Source organism: Toxorhynchites rutilus, chromosome 3 (assembly GCF_029784135.1).
Source record: "Toxorhynchites rutilus septentrionalis strain SRP chromosome 3, ASM2978413v1, whole genome shotgun sequence".
Lineage (NCBI taxonomy): Eukaryota > Metazoa > Arthropoda > Insecta > Diptera > Culicidae > Toxorhynchites > Toxorhynchites rutilus.
Window position 1 is genome coordinate 243,217,232 of NC_073746.1, and position 23,801 is coordinate 243,241,032.

The 23,801-nt window shown below is 38.2% G+C and overlaps 1 protein-coding gene across 26 annotated transcripts in view; it reads right to left on the reverse strand.

The window, feature by feature from the left end:
* Positions 1-23,801, reverse strand: part of LOC129777265 (tropomyosin-2) — a 99,458-nt gene that overhangs the window by 10,107 nt on the left and 65,550 nt on the right. For 7 of the 26 annotated variants that reach the window (XM_055783461.1, XM_055783462.1, XM_055783447.1 and 4 more), the window contains 3 exons: positions 21,424-21,486; positions 14,016-14,085; positions 10,829-11,675 (listed from right to left, as the gene is read on the reverse strand). In XM_055783461.1, the coding sequence (XP_055639436.1) occupies positions 11,023-11,675; positions 14,016-14,085; positions 21,424-21,486 (786 nt within the window). In that variant the 3' untranslated portion in view covers positions 10,829-11,022. Of the gene's footprint in view, positions 1-5,640; positions 6,441-10,828; positions 11,676-11,798; positions 13,586-14,015; positions 14,086-14,784; positions 14,848-20,741; positions 20,805-21,423; positions 21,487-23,801 lie in introns of those variants that run through there. The other 19 variants (XM_055783463.1, XM_055783450.1, XM_055783448.1 and 16 more) reach the window with 11 other exon arrangements.

Below are 23,801 nucleotides of genomic sequence, written 5' to 3' on the forward strand. Positions count from 1 at the left end.
ACATGGGCCTCCCCCAGGGCTCATGTTTAAGCCCCCTTTTGTACAACTTCTATGTAAGCGACATCGACAATTGCCTTACACAAAATTGCAGCCTAAGACAACTTGCAGATGATGGAGTGGTGTCGGTCGTAGGATCAAACGAATCCGACCTGCAAGGACCCTTACAAGATACTTTGAACAATTTTTCAACCTGGGCCATTGGGCTAGGGATCGAATTCTCCACGGAGAAAACAGAGATGGTGGTTTTTTCTAGGAAGCATAGACCAGCAAAACCAAAGCTTCAACTTTTGGGTAAACCGATCACTCGTGCTATGTCATTCAAGTATCTTGGGGTCTGGTTCGACTCCAAATGTACTTGGGGGGCCCATATTAGGTATCTGAGTAAAAAATGTCAACAAAGAATAAACTTTCTCCGTACAATTACCGGCACCTGGTGGGGAGCCCATCCCGAAGATCTTATAATGTTGTATCGAACAACTATTCTCTCAGTGATGGAGTATGGCAGTTTCTGTTTTCAATCAGCTGCCAAAACACACCTCATTAAACTCGAGCGAATTCAGTATCTTTGTCTCCATATTGCGTTGGGATGTATGCCCTCAACGCATACCATGAGCCTCGAGGTTTTGGCAGGCGTACTCCCACTAAAAGATCGCTTCAATTTATTATCTCTTCGGTTCCTCATCCGGTGTAAGGTTATGAACCCATTGGTGATCGGAAATTTTGAGCAGCTGATCGAGCTAAATTTTCATTCTGGATTCATGAGCTCATATCATGAATTCGTCTCCATGCAGGTTGATCCTTCTTCGTATATTCCCAACCGTGTTTGTTTTCCCGACTACATCAATTCCTCTGTGCATTTTGATCTGTCCATGAAGCAGGATATCCATGGAATTCCAGATTATCATCGATCGGGGATCGTTCCTACGATTTTCGAAGCAAAGTATGGGCGTGTCAATTGTGATAATATGTACTTTACTGATGGGTCCTCTATGAATGAGTCCACAGGATTTGGAGTGTTCAACAATTTTTTTAGCACCTCACACAGTCTTCAGTATCCTTGCTCAGTGTATATTGCTGAATTGGCAGCAATACACTGGGCGCTGGACAGCGTCGCCTCACGACCTGTTGAACACTATTACATTGTAACGGATAGTCTGAGCTCTGTCGAAGCTATCCGTTCAGTGAGGCCGGAAAAGCACTCGCCGTACTTCCTTGAGAGAATACGAGAAATTTTGAGTGCTTTATCCAGACGCTGTTATGTCATTACCTTTGTCTGGGTCCCTTCACATTGCTCAATTCCGGGTAATGAGAGGGCTGACTCATTAGCAAAGGTAGGTGCAATTGAAGGCAAAATTTATCAGCGTCAAATCGCCTTCAATGAATTTTATTCTTTAGTTCGTAAAAATACCATCGTTAACTGGCAACGCAAATGGAACGAAGATGAATTGGGCCGGTGGCTCCACTCAATTATCCCTATGATTAGCCTTAAACCATGGTTCAAAAGTCTGGACTTGAGTCGGGACTTTATTCGCACCTTCTCCCGACTCATGTCCAATCACTGTTCGTTAAACGCGCTACTCTTTCGTTTTGATCTTGCCGACAGCAATATCTGTGCCTGTGGCCAAGGTTACCACGACATCGAACACGTTGTTTGGTCGTGCGAGGAGTATCTTGTTGCCAGATCGAATTTAGAAAACTCTCTTCGGCCTAGAGGAAGGCAGCCCAATGTGCCGGTGAGAGATGTGTTGGCTGGTTTAGACCTTGATTACATGTCCCAAATATATGTCTTCCTAAAAGTTATCGATCTTCGTGTTTGATAGTCCTTATATAGTTATATTCTCCTTTTCCTTTTCCTTCGCGAGAAATCAAATCCCTTCTTATTAACAATAGAATAAGGTGAAATGTAAATACATATTAGATATAAGATAGGCTTAAGAATTGAGTGTAATGAATGTGAGTGTGAATGTGAGAGTGAACATTGTCAACATATCCTTTTATCCCTTCCTTCTCCTGAAGAAAATATGTCACCCTTCTAAACTCGAGAACCGTGGTTTTCAGTCAACAGTTGCAAATCCGTTGCAAAATCAAGAATTCCCCGGAAAATTTATCAGTGATAAATTTATTAAACATGCTGGGGACATCTTCTCTGTCAGTGGCCTTATAAAATTCAGGTCTGGAAGCTATCGAAACTACATCTGTTTCTCAGCTGTTCTCATTGGTTCGCTGATGGGCGCTGAACCTACCAATTACCGGTCTGAGCTCCTCCTCTTGGTCGACCAGAGCCTTCAGATCACCGATGACTATTTTGATGTCGCGTTTTGGGAGGCGATTGTATTCACGCTCTAGCTGCGCGTACAATTCTTCTTTATCGTCATCGATGTTACCTAAATAGATGGAAGCTGTGTACGTTAAAGGTGATGATGTTGAAGAAGTGACCTCGCATCATCAATCTACACATTCTGTCGTTGAATGACCACCTGCCACCAGTCAATCGCTCATTTCTGCATATACCCCATCACGATGAAAGCCGTTCTGGTAGATTGTACAACCCCCTTAAAACGTTTCATTACACCTTTCCAGCACCTCTCCTGCAGCGCTACAGTTCCATGTCCCGAGTCCGTCACCTTTGCTTGGGTCTAGTCTGATTGTCTTAGGTTGTTCTGTCTTGAATTTGTTTGTATTCTGCCCGATAGAGTACAAAGCACTGGCACTCGCCTGGACTAGCTAGCTATTCTCATCATACTTACTTGGCAGGAAGTTAAAACTACAGACGGGCTTGAAGCTACCTTCGCACCCACATCCATGAATAAGAATTGAAAGAGGGGTTTTGAGATTTTAAAGCTTTACATTCGAAGTTGAATAACGTAACGATTGCACGAAATCTTCCGCAATCCTTCTCGCGGTTTTCCGAAAACTGAAAGGATGACGATATTCGGTTAATAATTCTCACTACAATTTTCGCTCAAGATTCTCGATTCCCTTGCAAATAACATGTTCCTCAGTTGCATAAAAATACATGTTTGATACAGAAAAGTAAATTGTCGTTCATGATTTTTGTTTTCAAAGCACGTTGTTTCAGAAGCTGAGCTGAGAATCTATTGTCATTTTCGATTCACACCAACGGAACATGAAGCCGTATTCCGCAAACGCTAAATCCTATTAGACTAATACCGAAGTCATTGTATAACATATGGGAATTATTTCTTCGAACTCTCTCCCAAAGCTTTTCAAAAAATTAATTTTTTTTCTCATCTGCGAACAGAGATGAATACAACAAAATAAAGATGGCTTAAATCGGACGATTCCTTCCTAGGGTTTCGCGCTTAGCATCACATTTGACCTTCCATTTTTTAATATACATAGAACATATAGGAGTGCGTTATTTCACCTGAAAATCCATTTCCATTTTCGAACGAAGATCAATTTCGTTAGTGCAAACATCTGACAACGCTTATCAAGATGTAACTGTAAAACATGAGTATTCAATTTTTTGGATTTTCCGACTTTCCTTCAGAGTTTTCCTGATAAAATCCGATTTTTCTCTCCAGACCATTGATCTATGGATAGAGACGATTACATTTTTCCTTCCATTTTTATTTATACAGATAGATAGATATGACGTTTAGACAAAAGACTACGTCTTTCATTTCTGTACTCGGGCGTAAGTTCAAAACTTCGAAAACGCGTTACTTTGGTGGTACATCACACAAGTGTGTCTATGTTTGGGAAACAAAACGGCAGAGTTGGTTTAATATTGAATAGAGCATATTAACAAAAACAAGGTTCATCGGCCACATTTCCGATGGATGCTCAACCAAGCTAGGATCAAAACTATTTACTCTGGACCAGGAGTTTGTTCGTCACTTGCTCGGTCTTGAGAACAGTTTCTGTGAGATACTTATTACCGATATCCGTCGTCTGGCCTTTAAACTGGCAAAAAACAACGTGAAACACCCTTCCATTAAGAAGATAATTACTGGCCGAGATTTCTAGACCAGAATCCGAACCATTCGTTCCGCAAACCTGAATAGTCTCTAAGCACCAGGGCTCTGCATAGTCATAGTCAACTGAGGATAGTCAGCTGACTATCTGACTGACTATATCCGTATTCAGTTAGTAATGACTTTTGGCTTCTTCACGCAGTTTCTTTGCCAAAACGAATAAACAGTCAGTTCAACGTGGTTTGACATACGCTACAGGTGAGCTAGATTCTTTTGTATCGTACACGAAAATTACTCACACGTATTGGGTTGGGGAAACAGAAATGTTGTATATTGTCAATATATGGCAACACTTAAACATATCTTGTGTTGTCCTTATCGCATCGGGTCATACTATATGGCTATTTAAAGACGACAATCTGTGCTACAAGTGTCGTTTTGACAGTGTTGTGATTGTTCTTTTCAGTCTCATGTTATAGCGCGTCAAAGATGGAGTCCACCAAGCAAGAAATTCGTCATATTTTACGTTTTTACTACCTGCGAGGTAAAACTGCAACGAAGGCGGCCGAAAAAATTCGTGGTCGAAGCGCGGTGAGCCGGCCCAAACCATCGCCAAGCCCGGATTGACGGCCAGAAAGGTTTTGCGGTGTGTTTGGTGGGGGGGGGGGGGTGGATAATGAAGTTGCCTTCTAAATGGCAACAAGTTTGCGAACAAAACGGCGCATATTTGACTTAAATTGGATCATTTTAAGTATGTTAAATAAAGCGTCAAATTTCGATCAGAAATCCGACATTTCTTTTTCCCCAACCCAATATGAAATAGCGTGCAGTGTGTGTGCGCTATTTTGCACGCTATTTACTAATACTAACGCGAGGACCTGTATAGCATACTTGATAAATGCGTAAGTTCGTTGGTTTGAGTTCAAGATAGGTAGACAACAAACCGTCCATTGATGGGGTATCTTCTTTTTTGCATCAGAAATCATGTTTTCGTTTCTCTTTATATGGACGTAAAAATAAGATTGCGTACGCGGGTAACAATTTCGTTCCTAGGGGGGTAGAAATGTGGATTGAAGTCAGTTGAATGAAGAGACAGATTTGTATTCATTAGCCGCGCCAGTTAAAATAATCACTGACTGGACATCATGACATCAGTCATCCTCACTAGTCAACGCTAGTCAATTCATTTTCTAGTCAAGTCACTTTTTGTTGTGGGCGACTGCCGAGGCAGTTCTAGTCGAAGCGAAGCTACTGAGAGTAGGGTAGGTCTTTATTTTTCACCTTCGAAGATTTCGGGCCCTGCTAAGCACTTTGAATTAATTGTAACAAGTTTTCATTCGTTTCTCTAAAGATGTTGATTTTATTTTGTTTTTGTAATCTATCAAAATTCGGGTTCTACTCAAAAGGTACTGTAGATACTGGTTCATGTAGAGTTCAAGAGTGGTTCTATAATGATTTGAAGTATAAGAAACATGGGAGTTCTTGGAAATATGTGTTATTCCTTAGAGTTTTACCCTGATTTCCCCTACATAGGAACCGAATCAGGAGCAGCTATGCTAGATTAACGCCGGAGAAGAGGTTCTCGTTTGGATGTGGAGTTGATAGTAGACCACTACGTATCGTGTTTCAGCTGTTTATGTCCTTCCGTTGAGGTCTACAGGACGCTTACAATCTCGAGACAAACGAAACGCACACAAACTAAAGCTTTCTATTTAGGATTTATTGTTTTTAATTATTTTTAATCTTTTCTAATAAATAAATATCATAATACATCGAAATATAAGAAGATAGTGACGTAAAAAATCTTGCCCACTTGCAACCATTTATTGCTTCCACAGTTGTTACATCTTCGTTTAACATCTTTCATAATTCTTTTTATTTTATTTTATTTTTTTCACTTGCTCGCGCAGCAACAACAATGATTTCGCTTTAATTTTTCTTTTCTTCACAGCGAAGAACTAACGATGAAACTTAGCTCTAATCAAAAAGAAAACAAAACCAGGAAAAACATCTCAAGCAATGCAACAGATAACTGTGAACCGGCAGCAGGACCGCCCCGCACCTGACAGCGTTTCGCAGTGACGGCCGCGGATGTTGTTGTTGGTTTGGAGAGGCGGTTTGTCTCCCGACGAATCCGAAGCGATTGTGATAAACGGTTGCATGGGGACCGGATGATTGTTGTTGACAGTGTTGTCGTCGTTGTTCTTGTTGTTGTTGTTGTTGATATCGCAGCCCCTTTGAATGCTGCTGGTGTTTATCATCATGGTGGTGGTGGTGGTTATGATCAGTATCGCTATTGATAGATACGATTGCTGTAATATTATGGTTCCGTTGATCTTTGAATGGCGGATGGTCCTGGTTGGAAGGGTTAATCCAGAGCCACCGAGCGTTAGCAAGCTGCCGCTGCCTGCATTTATTCCTTGAGGATGAGCTCGACGAAGGCGGTGTCCAGGTCGTCTCCGATTTCCCTGTACTTCTCCTTCTCCAGGACGAGTTCGTCTGTTTGACGGGTACGGGTACGAAATTGTTGGATTGTGCAGGTGGTGGTTCAAATTGTTGGTGGGAGGCAAAACGAAATGAACGAAAGAAAATATAAAAAAAGATAAAACATTAAAAAGATGCTCAACGGTTGTGGGATGGTGGCAAATAATGAATTGTATGGTAACATTACCTAGATGTTAGGGAAGCAGATCTCTAGCATTGTTTGTGCGCACGCTAGCAAAACAACTGAAGCCATTCCAGAAGATGAACACGGGAGCTATTTGGAACCCGTTGGGATTATCGAAGGTGTGTTCGCAAAACAAAACCGATGACGATGTCGCAAAACTCATTATTCTAAAGCAGCTATACTCAACCTGCGGCCCACGGGCCGCATTTGGCTTGGCGGGTTCTTCAGGTTAGTGAAGGTGTTACAACTATTTTGTATGAAATCATTATCTATTTTTTCGACGTCTGACTACCTCATTCAGTAACGGTGCCAAACCAAAAATAGGACACCTTTTTAATGAAGTAAAGATAATGAATGCAGCGTTCGTTCTATGCACAATATGTATAGAGAGAATATTGTAACTTAAGCTCTGCCCTTTCTGAATTCATTGAGTATAAATAAGCTATTCAGTCATCCATCTAGCGACCGAACGGCAGCAAGGTTTCTCAATGGCCTTTCTCAAGGTTCAGAATTTAGATTAGTTTTCTCAATCGGCCTTATCCAAGGCTAGAGGCAAATGAATTGGGAAATTTTAAAGCATCTGTAATTCAAACCATGATCATCATTATTCAAGTCACAGTCTTGCTCCAGCTAGCAGACAGCTTTCTCACCTCGATACGATAGAAGAATGGAAGATAGATATCGCACACAGTGGTGCAATTTTGTTCGGTAGTGACACCGAGACGATTTTCACCACATCATTTCTGACTCTGTACGGGGGTGTAACTTTTAAGTTTCGAAAACGAGAGCGTTAGGTTTGCGATGCAAGGATTTGAGCGTAAATACCTAAGTGGTATGAAGATCACTTCAAAATGATAAATAGTAAGTCATGTTTGTTACTTATAAAAACTTTTTTCTATCGCTCAAAAACTGCTTTAAAAGCAACTTATTTAAATATATATCAAATATATACCGGGAATTTCTAATTTTAAATCTACCCGCGGAACATTTTGAATTTTTTTTTAAGTAAGTGCTGTCAGAGGTCTTAATGTCATTTTTTAACGCGATCTGTTTATCGATGTGCCAAAACGTTGAAACTGTTGTAGAATACATTTGGTGACTCAACTTTGTCGAAAACACGGGTGTATGAACGGTAAAAGATGGCCGAGAAGAGAAGAACGAATTAAATATCTCTCACCAGACCGTTCTTCATATTTTGGTTGATGTTTTGGGCATGAGAAAAGCCAGAGCATGGCTAGTGCCAAAAGAGGCCAATTTTCCTCGAAAATTACATCGCCATCAAGTGGATGAAGACATGCTTGAACGATCGTATTTTGATTCTACGTTCATTCAATGGCGACGAGACTTGGGTGTGACTTTTTCCTATTTCCGAAACTCAAATTACCGCTTCGTGGGACCTGTTTTGACAGCATTGAAGACATGAAAATGAATTCAATATGTTAACTGAAGGCAATTCCTGAATACAGCTATAAAAAGTGTTTCGATAACTGGATTGTTCGTTGGAAAATATGTATTGCTTCAGAAGCGGCGATAATATAAATTTAGATGATGAATAAATCATTTTCATTAACATATTACGGACCGCTCACGAGTTTCTCGTGTTTCGCGTTCCGTCTGTTGGGCCAGGCGCAAATTAAGACGCGTATAGCGCGAGTAACTTGGCGCGATATAGCGCCTGTTTTTGTGGCTAATGAAAACAGGTAGAACGGCGCAAATTGGCGAGAAGACCCGAGACTGCGCAGCGCTCGTGAGAGACGACTAGCGTGACGCTGTCGCTGAGCCACAGTTTTTCGTGCTTGTCGTGCCGGCTGTGGTGGTTGTGTTGGTGAACTATCATATAGCACCGTGAGTTTGGCAGTGTATGGTTGTGCCGGTCGGGTAGTTGTTCACAGCAAACTGCGACTCAATATGCGCACCGCCACGTTACGTTTGTGGTACATATGAGTCGTGTTGGTCGTCTTCTGCTAGCTCACGAGCGCTATACGCTTCTCAATTTGCGCTTAGCCTTACGGATGGATCACGAAATAACCCGTGTTTTCTACACTTAATGATTAAATCATTGGTTTGCAAATAGTCTAACAAGGCCTACTGATGGCTCGCCTTCGTCTCATTCACACCGAAGGAAACGATCCCATTCGTGGAATTCGCACAAATGAAGCGTACAAGTTTGCCCCAAAACGTGCGGCCTTAATGTGTTAAAAACACAAATTCCCGGTATTGGTGAAATCAGAAAAACCTATAAATATGCTTGAAAGTCCATCGAAATCAAGACTGGTCAGCGATTTATGCGTGTTGTCGGATGACCGTAGAAGCACTATAAGTATTGTGCTCGTCTTGACCAATTTCAGTGTCTATTTGCAACCTTGCTGAGCAGATGTGCAAGATTTTTCGCCTCAGAATGCATTCTCAGAATATGCTTGAAGTAAGCATAGTGCAGAGCTTGCACCGCCCAACTGACAATTTTCCATCAGTGTGACATTTTTATCATGGTTCTATTCAGCCCAATTCATAATGCATGAACTAATTGTCATAAAATCCTCTATTCAAGCAATGTTCGAGCAAATTAGGAGAAATTATTAAGCTATAGCCAATATTGTTCGTTAAATGCAGTTTAAAATAAGTTAAAAAACGTTTATCCAACTCCAAGGTGTGGTAGAAACGTCTATTCGACCATATTTCGATTCGATTAGCTCTACTTAGACTGCGACATCGAAGAAGATCTTTGTCTGACTGCATTATTTTCTTCTTCTAAATTTCTATAAATAAAGTTAGTTTTTAACACCTTGACAGATGCTTGTTAGAGTTTTTTACAGCTTCTAGATAATAATTGTTCAGATAATTCAAAAATGTAATGCCAAGCAATCGAACATGAGCTTAAAAACGCTGGCAGCAAATGCTCTTTTTGGTAGACCGTCATGTGTTGTACAAAAGCTGCTTTGCAGTTGATAAAACATTTTCAAATCGTTTCTCTGGGATATTACCCAGGTGAACATCGATGGTTGAGCAAGAGCTTCAATTTAGTCTAGATAAGTTTTTATAGAATATATAGTTCAGCATATTGTCTTATTGAGCACTGAATACTATTGTTCGACCATTATTAATCTGATCAATGTTATTAAAGCTAATGATCAGTTCGTGTCGGTAGGGCAGAGTGTAAACAGTCGAAAAAAAAGATATACTTCAGGCTTAAATTGCGTCTGTTCAGGTTTTTCATGAGTAATAAGTTGAACAAATAAAGCACCCTCAAATCTTTTCACTGGCATATTGTCCAGCTAAATATAAATGGTTGAACATAAGCTTCAATTTGGTTTGAATAAGCTTTTGTACAACATATAGTCTAGCATATCATCTTATTAAACACTCACTACTATTATTCGACCATTATTCAACTGACTAGTTTAATAACAGCTAATGATTGTTTGTTGGGCGACGGGCAAAGGCAAAGCAGAAGAGACATATTCAATAGGACGTACCGCGTCGGTTTTCATACCGTTTGGTGGAGTTTGGTTGTGTATGATTGAATCACCCGTACGAATTGATGATTTTATGCGTTATCAAATAGATACTAGTGGTGGGGGAATAAATATGAAATCGCCTCGAGCCGCACCATGTCTAGCACGAGAAAAATATTTGCAATGCATACTGCACGGGCAATAAGGACACAAATTTAGTGTATTGTTCTAGTGAGAAAAAGAATAAATCATAAATCACCCATCTTTAACTGCTTCTACAGAAACACGCAAACTCATCAGTCCTTTTCAGGGCCAATAAAAGTTTTTACGAAAAGTTTATTTTAAAATTTTTGATGTTTTTTTAAATAATATCCGAAGTAATCAAAAGCGAATTGATTTTTCTAATGCCTGATAAATCGTGAATGACATACTGGCGAGTGTTTCTGATCGATCAATTAATTTTTATGAGTTCGAGCATTGTTTGCGGGTAAAAAGTGGCATCAAAGTTCAGCGCATTTTAGCCCGAATATGGAGAAGGTATATTTCAGCGGTGAGAACTGTGTTCCTTAACAATGTGGTCATGTCTTGTACATCACCCTTCTTTATCTAATTTGTTTTGCGACCCGCAACACCATGATTAACACGTGTTTGTGGTCCCTCCAAACAAAAAGGTTGAGTACCGCTGCTCCAAAGCAATCCTAACAGTTTTCTTGGAGATGCTTTGAGTAATTGAGTAATTGTGTGAGTGAAAAACAAAACTAAAAGCGTTAATAGTATAAATAATAATAAAGCAATTATTTTTTTTTATTCCAAAATTAAGATATACATTAAAAAAGGATTGCTTGACAATAAAGCGTTGCAATGTACAACAAAACGATTCAGCGGCGTAAAGGGTTTACCGAGGAAGAATAGGTAGAACGAAAGAATCAAGGAAGTAAGAATATCAATCGGAATATCCAACTTAAGAGGCAGGCGTTTCTTCGGCTGGTGCGGCTTCCGCTGGCGCAGCCTCTGCAGCAGGTTCGGCAGCAGGAGCAGCAGCGTCGCCACCTTCCGCAGGTGGAGCTGCATCAGCTGGCGGAGCTTCAGCGGCGACAGCGGCGGCGGCCGCTGCTGCTGCTGCTGCTGCGGCTGCAGCCGCTTCTGCTGCGGCAGCTTCGGCGGCTGCGGTGGCGGCTGCTGCTGCGGCCGCGGCGGCAGCTGCAGCAGCTGCGGCTTGTGCCTCTGCCTCAGCAGCCGTTTCGGCGGCAACGTCTCGTGGAGGGGTGGTTCCCGTTGCTGAACGAACATACGGTACTTCTGCGGCTTCCGGTGGGAAGTGCTTCTTCAGCTCGAACGGACTTGGTGTTCTTGGCTTCGCTGGTGCCGCAGGAGCACCTGGAGCGCCTTCCACTCCCTCGGCAGGAACTGCTCCTTCTCCTGCGGCAACAGCACCTTCTGGCACTGCAGCTGGCGCTGGTGGTGGAGTCGGCAGCTTTGGCGCTGGTGGAGGAGTCTTTGGCTTCGGTCGTCGATCGGTCCAGATTGGTTCGATGCCAGGAATGAGATCGACAAAGGCGAAGTCCAAATCGTCGCCAATCTCAGCGAAGCGAATTTTTTCGACGATGAGCTCATCTGTGCAGAGTCGCAGGAGATTCGCGATGATATTTGGAAAAATAAGCAAAGCAGCAAATTAAGAGAAAAAGCAAAAAAAAACAAATAACAACAAAACGCAACAAGGAAAATAAAACACTAACATACTCGACTTTAAATAAAATAATATATTATTATAAACACTCAATGCGATATTATTTTGTTGTTGCCGGTTGTCGCTTGGGTAAGGAAAATAAATGTTCGAATGAATTCCGGTTTGTAGCATTACATCGATGATTGTGGAGCGCGTGTATATGATAGGACATTGAAACTACTCTATTCTTCCTGTGTCTTCTGAAAGTGTACAGAAACGCAAATGGGCTGGTTGAAATCAAATTGTATACGTTACTTAAACATCGCCAGCGTAATTTGAATGATCAAAACAAAAAGAAAATATTCTCGAAATGGCTATGCCACACAATTTTCAGACGAAATTGCAACTTAAACCGATCGAATCTATGTGGTGATATCGAAGGCACTGCGCAGTGGATTCTCGACCGGCTTTTCGCCACCTACAACATTCTTGTTCGTCTGGAATATCTCATGTTGTGTCTTAAAATTATTTAAAAACTTCCTGGCTGATAAATTATTTGTCCATGCTTTAACTTCCGTTCTAAAATATAAGAATGAACTTATTGCAAAAAAAATGTATAGAAGGACGTAATAAAATTAAGGAATAAAGGAAGTGAAATAAAAACCTTAACGGAATAAAACACGACAAGGGTAAATAATATGGATTCTGACAGAAGGACAAAATAATCATACTTTACTTCTAACTACATATCTGCGTTTTTTTTTTGCGCTGTGTATTCCTCCCCTGTTGTGGTTATTGTTGATGACAATTTCTCTCAACAAACGCGTGTGTTCCATCGACTGGCAACTTGCAATACTTCTACTTAAAATTCTACGCATTTCATATCGGAATAATCTTGAAATTTTTTTTCCCCGTTTTCTCACAGTGTTTTTTGTGCAATTTATTATTATTGGTTGATTCAACGCACACATTTTTTACTTATCAAATTGTCTTGTTGACACCACCTACTAATACACACTAAACTCGAACAGTGTATCTTTTTTTTCTTGTTCTGATTGATAAATGCATTCGGTTGAACTGAAAAGCGTTACCGGGAAGACTTTGATCAACTCTCGATTTTGAAAAGTAATAATAATAATAAATTGCAGGGATGAGTAGTGTTCGTAATAATAATAATCGTAGTAGGCAGTAACAATTATATCCTATAGGCTTGAAGGCGGCTGCGTATCTTCTTCGATTACTTCTCTAATTGCTGCTAAACAGAAGCAAAATGTCTTTCACTTTTGATTGGTCTCAAAAATTTACTTGGTTTGGAATGTTTCTTTTACCCATTTACCCTTTTTTGTTCTTGTGAATGTACAGTAATTTCATCTCTGAATCTGGTGTCTTTTGTATATTGTAATAATATTTAAGCTGCCCCGAAACACTACCGTTCACGATTGGTAGAAGTTTCGTAATTTGCACACGCCCAAATTTTGCAGCGAATGTGTGTATTTGAACGCGGCGTGTTTTCTTTTTTGCTTGTCTGTTTTCTTAACTAGACGTTTTTTTTTGTGCACGATAAATCCTTTCTCGATTCCTCCTGATTGAAACTGTGAATGTCTTTTTTGACAGTATTTGCGAGAGAAGGAAACTAACTCTAAGAGGGCATCCGAGAACTGAGGAAGTTCGTTATATCTCATTGAACACTCTGCTCGCTGGATTCTCTGGATTCCGGAATGCTGGTTACGATACAACGAATTGCTCACGACAATGCGCGATGGGAGCTGTGTATTTTACATATTCTGAATATCATGCAGGGTTGCTTCCATCTCCTCCTGAAGCATTTTGTTCTTGGCACGCTCGTGCATTAGGTCGTCTGGTTCAGGTCGTGATGTGTTGATGTGATGTGTTTGCAGTTGTGTTTCGTTTTTTCGGTATCCGGTACAACACAAACGTACGCAAAATTTCGAGGCAGCAAAAGTTGTTATTGCACATCAATCACGCATTATGTTTTATGGTTAACAAACAAAATCAAACATGGAAATAAAAAAGGGTTACGGTGAAAAAATAAAATTAATATCTGAAACAAAAATAAATCTGCTTGGGCAACATCGTAAAATTGCCCCAAAAAGAATTAACCATTGGAGAATTATGAATATCACGACAAAACCAAAAACGCAGTTTTATTTCGAGCTGGAAACTATAGCACTGCTCTGTTTGCTTTTCTAGCAATAAAAACTGACTGAACGCAACAGGTGCTGTTAGAATTTCGATGACGATCTTCAGAATAGAATCGAAAAACTTACCTTCGAGTCTGTCGACTTCCTTCTGCAACTTCTGAACGGAACGTTCAGCGAATTCAGCACGAGCCTCAGCCTTTTTGGGATGCCAGTGATCAAACGATGCAAGTTGATTTTTTTCGTGAAATGAAAATAAACATAAATGAGTTCGCCGTTGACAAACTTTGTCACTTAAAGTTTCAATAATGGCGCTTCTGGGGACCCAACCCCAAAAGAGCCACTAAATAAAACCCTGCCAAAACCATAAATTATAATCATCCTAAGTTAAGCCAAGAACATGCACAGCTTATGTTAGTTCGAAAATCCAACATCAAAATCTACAGATTATCTCAAATACACACCCCTTACCTCGAAACAGAAGACTTACTAAAAACAGATCCCAAACCTAATGGTTACACTTACAAACTAAATCTAGTGAAATTCTGTACGAAACAATTATGGGGGAAAACGAGACCCCGATGTGATTTGGAGAGGGGCCTAGTCTAGGTTCACCCGGACGTCAATTGATAACTCTTAAATTAACTGTTATGAACCCATCACGGAAATGTTGATCAACTAGAAGTTAGCAGTTTAATGCTAGTCGGCGTTTTTTAGCTTTGACTTTATCAGTCGTTTTGGCACAAATCTCACCCAGAACCCTATTGCTTTTTATCTGTTTTCTTTCCCCAATAGCAGATTGTTTTATCATTTGCAGGTGGTGATAATCTTATCGGTTATAAACGACGTCAGATAAAACGTCGTTTACCAGGAGAAAAAAAAACAAATTTAAACTTACATTGGTCAACTTTTCGTTCAATTGATGGATTTTATCTTCGACCGAATCACGTGATGCCATAGCCTGGAATGTTGGGGGATGGATGGCGGTTTTCGATCGCGCGTTGCAATAAAAATAGTGGAATTTAGTGTATACTGAAACGCTTTTTTTGGGCATTTTGGAAGTCACACATTCGCTGAGGTGCATTATATAGTCATTCGTCGAGTCATAAGTGGTCACAACACTGTTTTCATTTGTCCACAAGAAGGGAAGAGTGATCTCAACCATATCATTGATAAGATTACTGCTGAACGTGAATATCAAAAAATCTGAGAGACGCTTGAAAGTTCCACACAACAAAGAAATCCCAAAATCGCAGGAAAACCACCCATAAAATGGCATTTCGTTTGTACAACAACAAAATCTCAATATACAAAGAGGCGAGCAGTCAAGACTTGGATTTTGTGGAGAAGACTAGAGATCAGTTTAGGGAAAAATTGGTAATAACATTTCATATTTTAATCAAGTGTAATGAGGAGAAATATATAAGAGACATCTGACACAAGATAAGTTTGTTTCTGCAGCTGTTTCTGAGTGGAAAAGTCAAAGATTCAACGAGCTAAAGAGTCAAATAACCAAAGAGTCAAAGAATGAAGAAGTCAAATACTCAAAGCTTACAAGAATCCAAAACTCAGATTCAATGATTCAAAAATTCAAAGATTCAAAAATCCGCAGATTCGGAGATCCAAAAATTGAAATATCTAAAGATCCAAAGGGCCAGAGTCAAATAACTAAAAAGTCAAAGATTCAAAGATTCGAATATTCGGAGATTCAAAGATTCAAAAATTCAAAGAGATAAAGAATCAAAAAACCAATGAGTCAATCTTAATTCATAGTTTCAAACATTCAAAGATTCTAAGAGTCAAAGATTCAAATCTTAAATACTCAAAGTTTCGAAGATTCAAAGATCCAAAGATCCAAAAACTCAAAGATTCAAAGATCCGAAGATTCTAAGATCCAAGAATTTAAATATCTAAAGATCCAAAGATATTAATATCTATAGATCCAAAAAACCAAAGAGTCAAAGAATCAAAAAGTCAAAGATTCGAAGATTCGAGTATTCGGAAATTCAGTCAAAAAATCAATGGGTCAAAGACTCATAGATTCAAACGCTCAAAGACTCGAAGAGTCAAAGATTCAAAGACTTATAGATTCAAACATTCAAACATTTCAAGATTCAAAGATCCAAAAATTCAAAGATCAAAGATTCAAAAATCCGAAGATTCGATGATTCGAATATTTAAATATCTAAAGATCTAACGAGCAAAGATTCAAAGAACCTAAAAGTCCGAGTTTCGAATATTCGGTGATTCATAAATTCAAAAATTCTAAGATTCGAAATTTCGAAGGTTCAAAGATTTAAAGAGCTAAAGAGCCAAAAACCAAAGACTCATAGATTCAAAGATTCATAGATTCAAACATTCAAAGGTGTTGAATGTCACTATAATATAGTTAAAAAAACATTCAAAGAATCGAAAGATTCAAATATTCAAATATCCAAAGATTCAAAGAGTCAAAGATTCGAAGACTAAGGATTCCGGATTCAGACTATGTACATGGATTTCGAGTTCAGATTCATGCATCTAATTTCCTTCGATTATTGCACTCAAATCTCAACCTTTATTCCAGATAACGTGCTTCAATTCCTAACTCAAAATCTAGATTCTATGTTCAAATTGCAATAGAGACTTAACAATTCAGATTTCAACAAAAAAGAGTGTATAAAACGAATCCTATGATGGCTGTTTAAAATCCAGATGGAATATTCATATTCTCGATGCGAGTTTCAGATTCATATTCCAGTCTGAGATATCATTAAAAAATCATAGATTTATTTCCAGATTTCAGGCTTCAAAGAATCAGATTCAGAATCCAGAGTTCATTCAGCTTTTTTATCCAAGACTTATATTTTGAAATTCTAGATGTGACACCCAAATTCAAATTTCAGATTTTTCATCCAGATTCAGATTAAGATTCCGAATTTAAATTGAAACTTAAAATTCTAATTCATATTTCAAATTCTGTTTCAAAATTCAAAATCCGAACATCAACCTAAACTTCTGAATTCATAACTTCGATTTTCAGATTTCAGACAAACCATTGTTACATTGGATACCACCAAATTCAGACCGGCAAATTTAATGTTTGATATTCAAACATTGGCTTTTGAATTATATACCCAACAACAAATTTAATGTGTATAATATTTATTTCAAAATTCAGATTTCATATTCAGATTTAAAATTTCGACTACTTTAAAATTACATACTCAGATTCCTTGATTCAAATTATTATTTTCCAGATTCAATATTCAAATTTTAGATTAACAATACAAATTTAGATTTAGATTCTGAATTCGGATTGAGAGTTAAATCTCTAACACAGATGTAGAATTCACATGTTGAATTTCGTTTAGATTTCAGATTCATATCCAAACTCCTGCTTCTGGTTTCAAATCTGGTCGCTCAGATTTCAGGGTTAAGATTTTGCAGATTCAGATCATGAACCATGATCATGAATATTGCAGATTTTCAGAACTCAAACTCAAATTGCAAAATTCATCTCGTCTTAATTCACTGAGAAGAATATGGTTCAAATTGTCAACATCAGATCGGATTTGGGATTCAGATTTTGAACACAAATTCTGAGGCTCGATTGCAGAACCTAATCCGGGCTTACACATTTTCTACAGATTCGGGCTCACACTGCTGATTTCAGATTGAGATTTATCTTTCGCTTCTGAATCGCTTCTGAAGCTCAGATTTTTAGACTATTCTATTACAAATTCTATATTTCTGTTATGACCAAATCGAAGTTTGCAGATCTAAGATTTAGGATATTCAAATACCATATTCAAATACTCGCTTCAAAAATCAATCCTTATTTTTTTACTAATAATTATAGATTTTTCTAAGATCAGGAATGAAGTTTAGATCATTAACACAACTTCAGGTCCCAGATTTCAAAGTCCACATCCATGTTACTTTAGATTCGGATTCAGATTGTCGTTTTAAAATTTGAGATTCAGCTTGCGGATTCCATGTTTCAGATTCAGATTGAGATTGAGACTCAGATAGAGATTCAAAATCCAGACCTAGATTCAGTTTAGATTCCAGATCCAGAATCAGATCCAGTTCAGATTCCAAATTCCTGAATGAGGTACAAGATTCGAACCCAGTTTAAATTCAGAGTTCAAATTCCCGTTTCAAAATTCCAAATCCAATACAGTTTGGATTAAGACTCAAAATCAAAATTCAGAGTTCAGCTAGAGCTTCAGATTCAGTACAGATTCCAGAATCCAGATTATAAATTCAGTTACAGATTGTTTTCCAGATTAAAAATCAAAATCCAGATTAAAGTTCCAAATTAAGATTCCAGAGTCAGGTTCATTACAGATTTCAGAGTTCAGGTCCAGATTCAGATTCCAGGATCCAAGATTTTCAGGTTATGATTCCAGATTACAGTCCAAATCCAGGTTATCCAGATTCAGATTGTCGATTTGAATTGAAAATCTGAATCTGGAGTTTGAATATGAAATCTGAGTCTGGAATCTGAATCTGAAATCTAAATCAGGAATTGGAATATGGAATATGAATCTGGCATTTGAATCCTGAAATTTGGATTTTCAATGTGGGATCTGATCTGAGTCTGCTGTCTATATCTGGGAATCTATAATTTGAATTTGAATCCGAAATCTGAAGACTGCATTCTAAATTTGGAAGTTTAATTTTCTAGAAACATAGATCTGAAGGGTATCTGGAATTTGGATCTGGAATATAGATCTGAGTCTGTAGTCTTAATACGGGAATCTGAATCTGGAGTCTAAATCTGGAATTTGAACCTGGAATTCAGAATCTGAATCTGAAATCTCAATTTTGAATATGGAATCGGAGTTAAATCTGGAATCTAATCTGGAATCTGAGATAAATCTGGAATTTGAATCATGAATCTGGAATCTAATCAGGAATCTGAGATAAATCTGGAATTTGAATCATGAATCTGGAATCTAAATCAGTAATCTGATTCTGTTATCTGGTATCTAGATTCTGGAATTCAAAATTTGAACATCCGAATCTGGAATTTTAGTCGGGAGAAAAATTCAACTTCTGACTTCAGATTCCTTGAAAAATTGAAAAAAACATTAGTGTTGAATTTGAAATTTGAATATAAAATTTTCAAATCTGAACCTGAATTCTTGTTCCGTAACACAAATCTGGTTTCGAGTCTGATACTTGAAATATAGGATGGAATCTGAATCTAGAATTTTTATTTCTTTCGAATTTAGATCGACCGCAGTTTGAATCTGGAATTCGAATCGGAAAATCGAATCCGGAATTTGAATTCTGAATTTGATTTTTTTTTCTTCGTACTAAAATTCCAGATTCGGATCCAGTTCCCCTTCAAATTAAAAAATTAGGTGTCAAATTACATTTGCGCAATTCAAATTCAAATTAAGAAAAAAAAATTCAAAAAAAAATTCAAATCCCATTCTATATTTCAAGTATCAGACTTCAACATCGAAACCAGATATGTATTACGGAAACAGTATTCAGATTCAGATTTGGAAATTGAAGATTCAAAGTTCAAATTCAACACTCATGTTTGAGATAGTAAATGTTTCAAGATTTGTGATTGAAGATAATAACAAATCACAGATTGCATTTACTTATTTTAAATCCTGATATTATATTCGAATTCTGGATGGTAAATAACGGATCAGACCAAAATGTTAGTCCAATATAACGCATTCCAATCTCAGATTGAGATTTTTTTTTCATTTTTTACAAATTGTGTTTCGAGACAAATTGAGATTCAGAAAGAACACTTAGCTGTTGAGCTAGACTCCAATTTTCAGATTATTATTTTGGATTCTAAACTCTATGTTTTATTTACGACCAAATTTAGAACGCAGGTTTTATACAGGTCTTAGTATCTAAGTGATCCTTATTACAGAAATCAGATTCCTAATTTTTCATTCATATTTTTGATCCCAAATTTTAGAATCAGATTTACGTATTCAGACTCTAATTTTTCTATTCAATGCTTAGATTAGGATTTGAAATTCCACACTTTCGATCTCGGACTTAGATTGTTTTAGATAAAATCAGATCCGTGCTCATCGATAGGTCAATAAACCAATCGAATACAGATATTTAATCCTTCCCATTGAAAGAATCGATCTGGCCGTTTGTTGATTATCTTCAATTATAATAATTGGAACGTGCACCTTTGGATTGTACGGCTACTCACAAGCATCATTTAATATTGAATTTATCTTTTTCAGATCGACCACGAAGGACAACTCTGAAATGTATAGTCAACCAAAGTACAAGCTTGAGATTAAACAAAGTGGCGAGTGCAACATCTCAATTGATAAAAATTTGCACAAATGTGTCTACTCCACACCGAGTGTTCCGCATTTTCATGTATAAATAAGAAAACACATCTACAAAGATTATTGAGCGGCACATGCTCAAAACAAGCAGCGATAAGATAAGCAGCCGCCGTCTGATAAAAAAATGTAGTGTTGAATGACTTTTTCAACCGGTTCCAGCAATGGAACGAACCGAAGAACCGATGCATTTCCCACATTAGCCATATTCCTAAACAAAACTCATAAATACAAAATAAATAATTATATCTACAGATCTCTAATTACAAGTATACACAAACAAATTACCAGAGAGGATGCAATGAACATACACACATACACAAGGAGAAACTACAATATGTGACAGACAGACAGACAGACAGAGAATTGACAGAAATAGCAGAATTTGCTCTAGAATATCTAGTTGCTAATGGAACAACAATTATCCCCAATCCCCAATCTATCGTAATCCGGATGCGACAACGAACAGCAGCAGCAGGCAGCAGTTGCTTGCCGTGCGGTGTGAGAGATCATCTGAAAGTAATACCTCCTTCAGGCGCTGGTCCAGTATTCTAACTTGGCCGCCGTACGATTCCTCCCTTTGTGTTGCCTGCGGCGAAGCATGTGAGTGGCGCCATGAAGCCATGATCATCATCATCATCATCATCGCCATATCATCGGGACGACACGGCGGAGGAAGGGCGAGCATCAGCATCATTGTGGCAGGCGCAATAAACCACGGATATCGATTTCATTCGATAGTTGTGTCCGTGATTTTTTGTTTGTTTGTTTTGTTGCATTTTAGTTATTATTGTTTGTTTGGTTTGTGTGTGTTTAGGTTGCACAACGGGGCGAGGGTTAGCGCGATCGCATTTCCATCGAGCGATAGATGTAACAGAGAAGAGAAACAACAATCAAAAGATCATTCGATTAGTCAGTGGTAAAATAAAAAATAAGAAAAACAACAGCTTCTCGACGCGATCAAGACTCTTAAAGGGGGTTGTTGGTGGGTGGTGTGGGGTGGCTGTTGGGACAGAGAATCCTTGATTTAATCGAACGCAGTAAAATAACAAAAAATAAGTAGAACACAACAACAAATCGCGGTTAGAATAGGTAGGTGGCGCATAATAAGTAGCTTGGTTTAGGTCATTCGTTCGCTGGGAAGCAACACACGGAAAATCGCACACTTTTCGCATTGCCACTACAGCAAGCCAGTTTTCGGTGTGTACCTCCTTTAGACGGGTGGTGAGGGTCTTGATTTGGTTCTTGTACTCCTCCTCACGTTGGTTAGCCTAGTTGTTTTTTTGTTTGTTTGTGGACGGACGATTTGGATTTTTGTTTGTTTAAAAAAACGAAGAAAAAAGTCGTGATTTTTGAGGTACAAAAAACGAATAAAAGTATAATTAATCTCTGGGATAAAGCACCGTGGTAAAAACTGGAAATCGTTTGAAATATGTTTGTGTCATTCGGTACGTTCGGATTGTAGGATGTACGTGTGTTATTATGTGCGTTTCTGTAACGTTGGGTTTTAGCGAATGAGTATTGTTTTTGATAAATTTGAAATGCGAAACCAGATGCGACGCCGGGATGCAATTGTGGAATCCGTGAAAGAATGACGGAGTAATAAACACGCTGTCGACTAACAATTGCATCACCGTTATCCGCATTCCGCAGCTTCCAAGTACAAACGAGCGCACTCTTGGAAGTATATTTGTTTGTATAACGACACCTGTGTGTTTGTTCATCATATTTTCGAAACGGATAATGCATACGAGTGGTTTCTGTGTTAGGATAGAAATAATTATAGTCTCATTGTATTATTTCCATGTACATGTAACGCTTTTTTATACCCTCAACACTGCCAATAATTTCGAGAAAGAGCAATTCATACATTTCAACACCATTGGTAACAGTTTTTTCAGGGAACCATTTGATATTTTCATTAGAAAGTTTGACACTTTTCACCATAACCTTATGTTACATGATCATTGTGCATTGACCAGTTGTTTTCGTTGGATCCCACATCGCAATTATTATTCTAACAATTAGAGTCAAAAATTGATTGAAAATCACTGAGGTAATTTTCAATAATATTCAAATAATAATCAAAATTTAAATAATAAGCCATGCAAAATTTATCCCGTGACTTCATATGATGAGTTGAAGCATTGATGTCTAAACGTTATTTCTCGAATGCACACTTCTGTTAATATTTTCGAATCAACATTAGTAAGAGTAGCTTAGGCGTTTGTGGTAGAGGTTGCCACAATAGTGATCATATAAGATCACAATCAATTCGCTCCATACCTAATTCAGAGATCTTTACAATATCGAAGGATCTGAGAAAAAGTGTTCATAAACTTAATTTTTCAGCTGAACGTTGAAACTACATACATCTATAAATATTACGAAGCCAGCACATCAATTTGAACAATTGGGTCGAGTAAACAAAATACTGAGTGCAAGAATGTGCTCCCTTGGCCGAGTGGTTAGCGTCATAACTAACATGCCGGGTGTTCGGGTTCGATTCCCGTTCTGGTCGGGGGAATTTTTCGTCAAAGAAATTTCCTCCGACTGGCACTGTGATCACGCGTATTCTAGAGCTTGCCACTCAGAATGCATTCAAGGCGTGTTATTTGGCATAGAAATCTCAACGAAGTACTAATAAAAATGACGCAAGTAATACTACGTTGAGACGGCGAAGTTCCTCTAGGAACGTTAGTGCCATTGAAGAAGAAGAAGAAGAAGAATGTCCAGATATTGTCAACAGAATAAGCATAATTTTCAAACCCATAAAAAAACGACCTGTTCCAAGAAAGTCATGGAAAAAAAATTATGAATTTATATGGGAGGAACCCCTTAATCCAGCATGTAGCCTGCGGGCAAATAAATTACTAAGCAAAAATATAAAAAATAGAAGTGTGATTACAATAAAGGCTGTTGACTGCCCGCTGTCTAGAGCAATACTGGAACAGAATTTTTGATGATGCTGTGCTGGATTAAAGCGGTTTCTAATCAAAATATGTTCATTCGCCTTTATTACATTTCAATAGCAAATCAATTTCAATCACAAATGACATCTTTCATACTCTTGCCCGGTATAATTTTCATTGAGCTCGTCCGATCATCCACACATCAGCAAAAAAAAGCACAGATAATAAATCTCATTCTTGATAGCACAAATAATAAATCAATTTATGCTATAAATTTGTTTAAAAAACAGTATATAATTTACTTTATGGTATTAGGCGCGTAGAAAAATTTCCAATCGTTCGATCAATTTCCAATCTTTGCGATCTATCACAGAATGACCGAGTTGAGTATTCTTTACAACTTATTTGGTGATATAGAAACACGTTCTATTATACAGTCTCGCCCCAGCCAGTGCGTAGTCAACGGATTTTGTGAATACATTTGTTCTATGTTTTTGAGCTTTATATAACTGCGGATAAGTTGCGTGTATATCGCTCGCCCGAAAGAAAATGCAATGCTTCCTCTACGAACTGATACATGTTCTTATATACCACTACCATTGCGAAACCTGCTGCTCCGCATTTGCACTGGGTATAGTATGAAAGTAATTCCATCTGCGATTTGTATTCTTCTT